This window comes from Melanaphis sacchari, unplaced genomic scaffold, assembly GCF_002803265.2.
Source record: "Melanaphis sacchari strain LSU unplaced genomic scaffold, SCAv2.0 Contig0_pilon_pilon, whole genome shotgun sequence".
NCBI classification, from domain to species: domain Eukaryota; kingdom Metazoa; phylum Arthropoda; class Insecta; order Hemiptera; family Aphididae; genus Melanaphis; species Melanaphis sacchari.
The window spans coordinates 25298101-25307757 of NW_020270366.1; the positions used below are offsets into that span (position 1 = coordinate 25298101).

Here is a 9657-nt window from a genome sequence, read left to right on the forward strand (position 1 = left end):
TTTTATTTATTTATTTTTTTGCTTATTCTTAGGTATAATTTTTATTTTTCTATTAAATATAAAAACTGATTACACGTACTATAAATGCATTAAAAACAAATTTAATTATAAATTATATTTATTTTTATTTAAAACGTATTTCACTTATATATTGTATATCATGTTAATTTGACAACATCATAATTAAGTGGTAAAAGTTTCATTTGCCATAAAATCGATTTTTATCCATTAACTTAATTAGATTCAAGTTCTAAAAATGTTTATTTTGCTAAGAGACTGATAATTGGCTTTGTTTATGAATTATTTATAGATACATAAAAATTTAATGATTTTTAATAAATATAAAAATAAAATTGTATGATACCTAATTATAGTAATTAGTTACATAAGTAACATAAATAATTAATTTTTTTTAACTATAATATCTACTATAATACTGAATATATAAGTTTTTTATTACTTTATTTGTTTAATTTTGGTATTAATGTATTACTAGTCGATAAAAAATTAGTTATATTTTTACATATGAAGGATATAATTGTTCAATTATTATAGTTTCAACATAATTTACTATGGGTTTGAAATTCAAAACTGTATGTTTGTATAAAATATTTCAATATTGGTAGATGTGACCAAATAAATCGTTAACAATAATTTTAAATTACATACGATAATTATCGCTCACAGTTAATTTTCTTAAAAAAAACTTACACATGAATGATAATAATATTATGATCGGTACACGTATATATTTATAGTAATAATTTTTGTGACAAAAACAAAACGTACTGATAGGCAATATTTGTTTTCCGACAGTCAAATTATATTTTTTATTAATATTTATATATAAATATTAAAAAAATGTGTTTTATTAATAAACTTTAGAAAAAAAAAAATGTCACACGAATAAATGCATACCCAAAACATTCGCCTACTGATTCACTTATCACCAACGTCGTCGTTCTATTAATCCATAGAAAATAATTGAGACGTACGTCGTACGTGCACTAGAACTAATGAAACCAATTACACTAGATATGATGATGCGCCGTTGAAAATGGTTTTCTCTCCCACTTATTGTATTAGATATTATCCTATACATACAATATTACATTCAACACACAAATTATTTTATCGCTTCCCGTATGATTTGTTCCTTGACATGTTAGTGTTTCGGTGTGCTAGTCAAAAAGAAAGGTCGCCTATTGATAAAACGACTGTTTGTCAATGTGTTATAAATATTATAAATAATAATTGTCGTGATCACAAATAATATTATAACATGTTCGGTTTGGATTTAATAGCTTAGTTTACATTTGTTACGCCCAGATTAACATATAGTACACGATATACCGTTAAATAGTAGAAATCTTCTAAAAATATTATTTTATGTGCAAATTATGTGCTATTGGTGTTGTTTTCGTCAAAAGTACGGTCGGACTGTACCGGCGAGAAGAGATAGCAGAGCCAGTAGGTCAAGTAGACGAGATAGTAGACGATGGAGTATTTTTACAATTTTTATGAAAGATGTACCTACTCAAGTTTGATTGAATGTTTTGATTTTGGTATACTTATGTATTTAATTTTAGTCGGCTTGTTCACACGTATTGAACTTTGCTGGGCTTGTGAGCTTTTCGGAAGATCGACCGGCGATTGACGAAGAGTTTTCCAACATACCAGTGATTACAGTGAAACCAGACGAGTTGCCACCGGGTGCTGAAACGAAGAACCGTTACGCCAATGTTATACCAATGCCAGAAACGAGAGTTCTGCTGAATCCACGTGGTTCTGGATTGAATTCAGACTACATAAATGCCAATTATGTCAAGGTATGATAGTTTTACTTGTATTATGGCTGTATAGGTATTTTGAAATACACTTTAAACGTTGATCACTGTTTTAGGGTTATAAGGGTGCTGAAAAGTTTTATATCGCTTGTCAAGCTCCGATGCAATCCACCATTCCCGACTTTTGGCAAATGATTTGGGACCAAAATACTAGAGTCATTATTATGGTTACTAGCTTGACTGAAAAAGGAGTGGTAAGTTTAAAGTTTAGTTTGTCTAGCCAAATTTTAACATAAACTTTATTAATATTGCGTGTGTAAATTATTTGTTGAGTTATTATACGTTGTTAGTAATAATATAGTATAACTTATATTGTATAAACTCTAACATATTTTATAAAATTTATGAGAACTTATGTATTAATATAGCAAGGTACAAAGAAAATGTATATGTTATTTCTTTAGGTTAACCATACTAAATTCTCGTCCCACATATTTCATAGAATTTTATTTATTGATGTGTATTTTCATAAATTCAATTGAATCTAAAATAATTATCGCATTTTTAATCATAAAAAATAAAACAAAATTAACTGGTATTTTATCTGCTATTTAAAAAAGTTGTATGTTTTAATAGGAAAATAATAATTTTTGATAAATCGTTTTATATTTCTTGTGATATGTTTTATCGTGCATGTTAAAAAGAAAAAAATTATATTATAAACAAATGTTTATTCAGATCTTGGTAAGAAGTTTATGTTACAATTTATATATTTTAATAAATTAAAATCCACTGTTATGATAAGAGCTTGATATCATTAGCTCAAATATTAATAGGAATATTTAGCTAAATACACAAAACACAGCTGTATTCATTAATACAAATTAAATATTTTCGGAAAAATTTTAACTGTATTGCATTGTATGTATACTTAATGCTTGATAATTTATGTAAGACATTAAATATACAATAATACTGTATATATTTCTAAGCAATAAAAAATAATTCATTATATTATGCAATACTATAAGTTTTTTGTATTCATTCGATTAGAACAATCGGATTTTTTATCATCTAAGCAATTTTATCGATAAAATTAAAAAAAAACTTCATCTGTGATTATAACCATGCAATTAAAATGTAATGATTTATACTATTATAGTATACTATCTAAAAATAATTTAAGTAGGTAGACATGTTATGGATATTAATTGAGTCATAGAAATTCCATTCAAAATTGCACACCAGACAAGCTGTTTTGAAATGCTTGTGAATTTTCGATGATATAGTAGTCTTACAGACTGTCACTTAACTTTACAATCAAACAAATTAAGAATGAAAAATATACCCAAATTTAATAACTATTTGTTAAATAAATTTCAAATGACTTCCCATTGCATTGTTATCATTACAAAATACATGTTTTTCTTTTTCACAATTTCACATGAAAAATATATATTTATCATTAATTTTTCATCATACCATTTACTATGTACTTAGTTTCCTATAAGGACAGTGTTTTGTAGATGCATTTTCACAGTAAATAAATTAAAATAATAACTATTATAGGTGGTATTTAAACTAAAATAGTGTCAATACAGAATGACTCATATTCGAAAGTAATAACTATATAAATGTAAAATATAACATAGGTTTCACATTAGCAGCTAGGTATTCAATAATTATTTATTTATTATGTTTTAGTGTGTAAAAACAAGTACTATAATACTCGTATAAATTAATAATCATTTTTTTATGTTCTTCATACTAACAATTAAATTAATTATGTTTTTTGTTTAATTGGATTGAAGAAAAAAAAACAGTTGTTTGTTTCTTAAAATCACTATGGTAAAATGTTGAATCATTAAAGAGATAGTTAGAAAAGCAAAAGACAGGGTTTTTTATAATAATAAATTAATTATGTAATGCTTATTTGTTTTAAGCAATACATTTTTTTTTTTTTTTTATAGACATATATATTTTTTAAATTTTATCTGTGAAGTATGATTATTCAACAATATAAAGTAATAGATATAAGAGATTCTAGTCAGCAATTGCATTGTCTAAATATAAAATAAATGCTTCAATTATATTATATTGTATTATACCATTATTCATTAAAAAAGGTATTATAATAATTTAAATATTAAATTAAACTATATATACATTTAAATCGAAAGTAAATAATTCGACATTTATTTGACATATCACGATTTATTTGCAAGGACATTTAATATTGTTACAAAATGCCAATATTTAAATAGTGATTTATAATTTTTTATTTTTTTGTGCGTACATTCACAATACTATATATTTATACCAGTCCATATTATTATAACTATAAATTATTACCTATATGTTTAAAAGAATAATAATTATTTATAAAATTAACTTTTAAGGCCGATATAATAGTGGTGAATAGATAGGTAGCTTAACTTTAATGGAGATAGTTTCAAAAATATTGTAATTTTATTTGTTTGGTGTATTTTATAATATATTTCATTGTTCATAATTCATTAATTGTTCTGTTTATGCCCTTATTTATATTTATTTGTTGATTGTGTCATGTAAAAAAAGAGCGTTTTATTGTCGATTTTTTTTAGCAGACATTGAATGTTAATTTATGATGTACCCTCATTCGTGTACAAAACCATGTTGAAGTAAATTAATCGATACTATAGCTTATACACAATAGTGTAATAGTAATGTATAAAAACGTATAACTAGAGATAGTCAGGAATATAAAAATTTAACCATTTTATTCAATATAGTTTGCTTTTTAATTTTTTGCGTTATATATTATTATGTTTTAATATATATTTATTTTTATTTTTGTGTAGGAAAGATGTGCGGACTATTTACCACCTTCAGAAGTCTTGGACTGCCATCGGTTGTTTGGTGATTATCAAATAACATTGAAGAAGCGAGAAGTAAAAGAGAAGTTTATAATATCCAGTTTACAGTTAAAGGTACTAACCTAAGCCATAAATATATTAGCATAATACAACAGTTATATTTCATGTTAATCGTACATGGACACTTCACAGAGTGTGATCCGGATTTGGGGAGAAGAAAGGCTGAGGATTTTTAATGATTTTTTTTTTTAGACTTACTAATATATCATATTTTCACTTTTATTAGTTATTACTCTTAAAGATTCAAACCATTCTTTAGTCTTTACAATATTTAAACAGACAACGGTACCTACATTCAATAATTTATACATGTATAAATATTATTCATATCACTTTATAAAACTGCGAGTATTTTATCTTGTTATTATGTAAGTGTATATTTTTTATCACTCACATTTTTTTTTTTTTTTTGTTCTTTGAGCTATTCGTGTATAAGATAAGATCAGATTAAGATTTTTGAGGCCTTTTAAATTTTTTTTTTTTTTTAGAACACGAATATGAAATAAAAATAATTGTCTACAATTGTATTTTTATTTTTATAAAACGTTAAATATAATTCGTAGAAGTATCTGTTTAAATTAATTTTTTTTTCTAACTTTCATTATAACAAATTTTTATAAAATCTCGTCTATAAATTTATTAACTGTAAAATAAAATACTATTGCCGAGTCGCATTAAAAATCTCTAAACATTTAACGAATCAATAGTGAACAGTGAACCAATGGTCGTTTAAACATGATTTAGTGGTCCTTGATAGTTCCATTAAATATTATCAAACTATCATATTAATTAATTGTTCATATGACCTGACATATAATAAAATTAAATGTCAAGAAGGAAATTAAAAAATAAAAGTAGTACAGTACTTTGAAAATAAATTTCCGATTTCAATTTTTTTCTTAAAGTTAATATTTTTATAGATGAAAAGATTTTATTTTATGCACTATATATACCTATTTAATTAATAATAATTAAAATACTTACTATAAATATTTGGTATAAAATTAGAGGTACCTAAAAATTATCTCAAAATTTCTTAATTCGGGACGGGACTGCATGAGTATTACTCAGGTTATATAATACAGTATAATAAACGCGTATGTAGAATATTTTAATAATATTATGCAGTTGCTAATAAGCGTTCAATTATAATTTTGACACTTACAACTTTAGGTTTCCAGGAGGTTATTGCTACTATGCTTACACGAAATACAATTTATGTGGTTTTAATTTTTTTTCTTGTGTATCGGCAGAACTTGGAGACGAATCTTTGGCGGGACGTGACACACCTGTGGTACGGAGGTTGGCCCGTGCAGGGAGTGCCGTCCGATCCGGGTGCAATGTTGTCGTTCGTCATGGAGGCCAGATCGCACATGAAAACCAACAGCGGACCCCACGTGGTGCATTGCAGCCCCGGAACCGGGCGAACAGGTACGGTTATCGCGTGCGATATGGCCATCAGAGATTTTGAAGTGACTCGGACCGTCGACATCCCGAAAACTGTGTACGCTGTTAGGCGATGCAGGGCCGGCGCGGTACAGACCAGGGAACAGTACGCTCTCATATATAAGGTATAATGATGTTGCTTTGAAAATAATATAAATTATATTTATGACTTAGGACTCAAGTAGGTTTTCATTATCCACCTAACGTGTCTCTTAAACAGTGATACATATTATATCAATACATTGCCTAAAAAAAAAATAAATGCATAAAATATACAGGTGTTAGGTTATCTTACAGTATTATTTGTTCTCGTACATTGTTATAGTTATATAAATTGGCTATCTCAGATTCTTAACAAGTATGAAAACAATATTTAATTTTTTTTTTTTTTTATCCTGATATGGGGGAAAAAAATTGTAAACCGTGTGTGCAATGATATCAACGACCGGATTTCGGTGTTCAGACGTTCTGTCAGTTGATGGACGCACCTAAAAAATATTTTAAATTCCACATACGATTTTTATTGAATAGAAGTACTTGTATATCGAAAGATATTTCGCCATTTCAGGTGATGGGTAGATTTTAATTTCAGTATTATGTAAATGTTTTTATCGTTTCAGTTAACACTTTTTGTTTCCCGATTTATAAATGGAGCATTAGTGCTCTAAAATATTCGTGTAGTACCATTAAGAAGAACGAGAATTGTTTTTATTCAAATATATCTTAGTTTTTAAATGAAATTTTTCAATTTATACAAATAGCACATCCCACCTCTACCCCGCACAGAGATTAACGAGCCGAAAAAAGTTTTCTGAATAACCAACCTTTTTTTTTCACAAGTCATTATATCATTTTATTCTGCAGTTATTGCAGTAGAAACGTGCACTATATTATTTTTAACAAGTGTTTACTCCCTGTTGATCTAATCACAGTTATATGAAACATCAACACTCAACACTTAATATTATTACGAAAATTATTTTTGTACAATTGTACGTCATATAATATAACTTTATATATATCATACCCATCAATATAGATACGTGGAATTATGAAGTAGTGTTTACATTTATACAAAAAAAAAAAAAAAAATTATACTCGTAAGAACAACATTGATAGACGATTTAAATGAGTTCTCATAAGTTGATAATTTTTAAACTAAAAAAATATTGAAAATTTTAAGTCACAATGTTAATGAAAATCGTTAAAATTATCAAATTATTTTGTAGTTAGAAATTCATAAAAAATTTAGTTTTATACTTAAGATTTGAAAATTTAATACTGGTTTCTTTCTATGCTTTTTGACCTTTATAAAAAAATAAAAATTATACCGGAGAGAAAATTAAAATGTTTATAAGCATTTCAAGTTCAAATTTTTATGAAATCGGATATTCAATTGTAAAATAATTATTTCTTTTCAAAATATCAGTAGATATTTTCAATTTTAACCAAGTGTTATATTATAATTTTTATTTTACCTTATTAAATTTTTTTTTTGGAGCTATTTCTAGGTATGACAAATTTTTATTTAAAAAAAATGTTTTTCTATAAATATCAATAATTGCTGGGTCAAAATTGTTGAACATTTTATGTAAGCTCTCACAAAAGTTGTTCTTATATTTGTATATAAATATTAAAAATGCATAGATAATTTTTTTTTTATGTGCATTTAAAGTTAGAATTTTGACGAAATTCGTCAATAACATAAAAAAATTGTTAACTATTTTATAGTTAGAAATTCATAAAAACTTTTCTTTTTACATCTAAGTTTTGAAAATTAAACACAAGATTGTTAAAAAGTAATTTATACTGAAACCATGAAATGTAATGAATATATTTAAAAATTAATTAATTTTTTTAAGAAATTTAAGTACAAATTTGAATGAAATTAATTATTTAAAAATAATAAATTTTCGTGAAACTGTATTTAAAGATTTTTTAACTTTAGCAGTTACCATATATTTACAATTTATAACTAAGAAATAACTCATTCAAATCTTTATTTGAGTATTTACTTTTTAATTCTTAAAAAAATTAACACTATAAAAGTTTTGAAAATATGATCCTTAAGTGTTTCTATTTAACAATTCTAAAATTCCAAAAACCGAATTCATTATAAATAAAAAAAATAATAAATGGGTATGTGCATAGTGTGTACTGTGAATGCTTGGTAATCACTCTATATAGTTATTTATATTGTTTAAAGTCTAACTGAACATATTAATGATTTCAGGTGGTGAATCTGTATGCAAGTAAACTCTCAGGAGGTGTATTGGATTCGTTTTAATGACATCGTACATATGTTTTATTTTTATATTCGCATTATATCGTTAGTTATTATATAAGTAATTGATAATTTTATTATATATTTTATTACTATTTGTTGATATTATTATAATATGGTGACTCTCTTTATGAAACTCTTAGAAGTTCGCAAATAGGTTCCGAACAAAATTATTTTAAGTCAGGATGATCAATAGTCTCCGAGTTCAATCAGCGTTTCTGTGATAAGCAAATTATAATTCATGATCAATCGTGCTAAATGATTCATCATATGTTTAAGATCTTTTGAAAAATACTGTTAAATAATTTAACAATTAAACTCTCTTTCTTTTTATTTTTATAACTATTACGTATGTAATACTAATTATGTAAATTACAATTTTGTTTTTATTGCAATTCATTTTTATGAAATTTATCGAAGAAATATTTAAATTGATTGTATATAAAAATCTTTAACTTCAAGATATTTTCCCTTTTTGTACTACCCGATGGTTTTTTCCTACATTGAAACCATACATCGCGATAGTAGATTATGTGGATTTATTATTGTTATAGCCGTCGTAAAAGTATTTCAATATATAATATTTTAATATGTGTACTATGTTTGTTTACTATTCGTGTAAAACAATAATGAAAGTTCCTCTTTACGTATTTACTTTCGCATTGTCGGTATTAATACAGATAACTATTACCTAATGTATATAATATATATATATTATACACACATACATATTAATAAGTTAAATACGCGTTTAATTATTAAATACATAAGTAGTATTATATATATATATATTTTTTTTTTATTATACTTAAATATATTATTTATATGTTAAAAAAAAAGCTTGTTCTTAAAGCGTAGTTTGTTCTGTAAATAACGTATAGTGATATAACATAATATCATAATAATTGTACGATGGTCTCATAAGTGACCAGTAGTCTAAAATGTTTTTTTTAGTCTGAGAACTTTGTGCATTGGCGGATCATTGGAGATGGGCTAAAAGTATTTCCAATTCAACAATCACCAATTGTCGCGTATACCTAAGTTTTTATTTCCATTTTATACTGACAGGACTACTGTTAATACGTTTACCACCAGTATATTTTTAATAACAATTCGTCTATGTTTAGCCAACATATAGCTACAGGTATGCTGTGTGATAGATATTAAATATTTCTTTAACTTTCCTCCTATCTTTTTATTTATATTTATATTTTATACTCCTATG

At 25.2% G+C, this 9657-nt stretch overlaps 1 protein-coding gene across 1 annotated transcript in view; it reads left to right on the forward strand.

Moving 5' to 3' along the window:
- The window catches only part of LOC112601320 (mucin-5AC-like), a 35152-nt gene extending 26365 nt beyond the window's left edge, over nt 1-8787 (forward strand). Inside the window, exons 8-12 of the mRNA XM_025348867.1 lie at nt 1590-1829; nt 1904-2041; nt 4628-4756; nt 5956-6273; nt 8382-8787. Of these exons, the coding sequence (XP_025204652.1) occupies nt 1590-1829; nt 1904-2041; nt 4628-4756; nt 5956-6273; nt 8382-8435 (879 nt within the window). The 3' untranslated portion in view covers nt 8436-8787. The remainder of the gene's footprint in view (nt 1-1589; nt 1830-1903; nt 2042-4627; nt 4757-5955; nt 6274-8381) is intronic.
- Nucleotides 8788-9657: the final 870 nt, after the last annotated feature.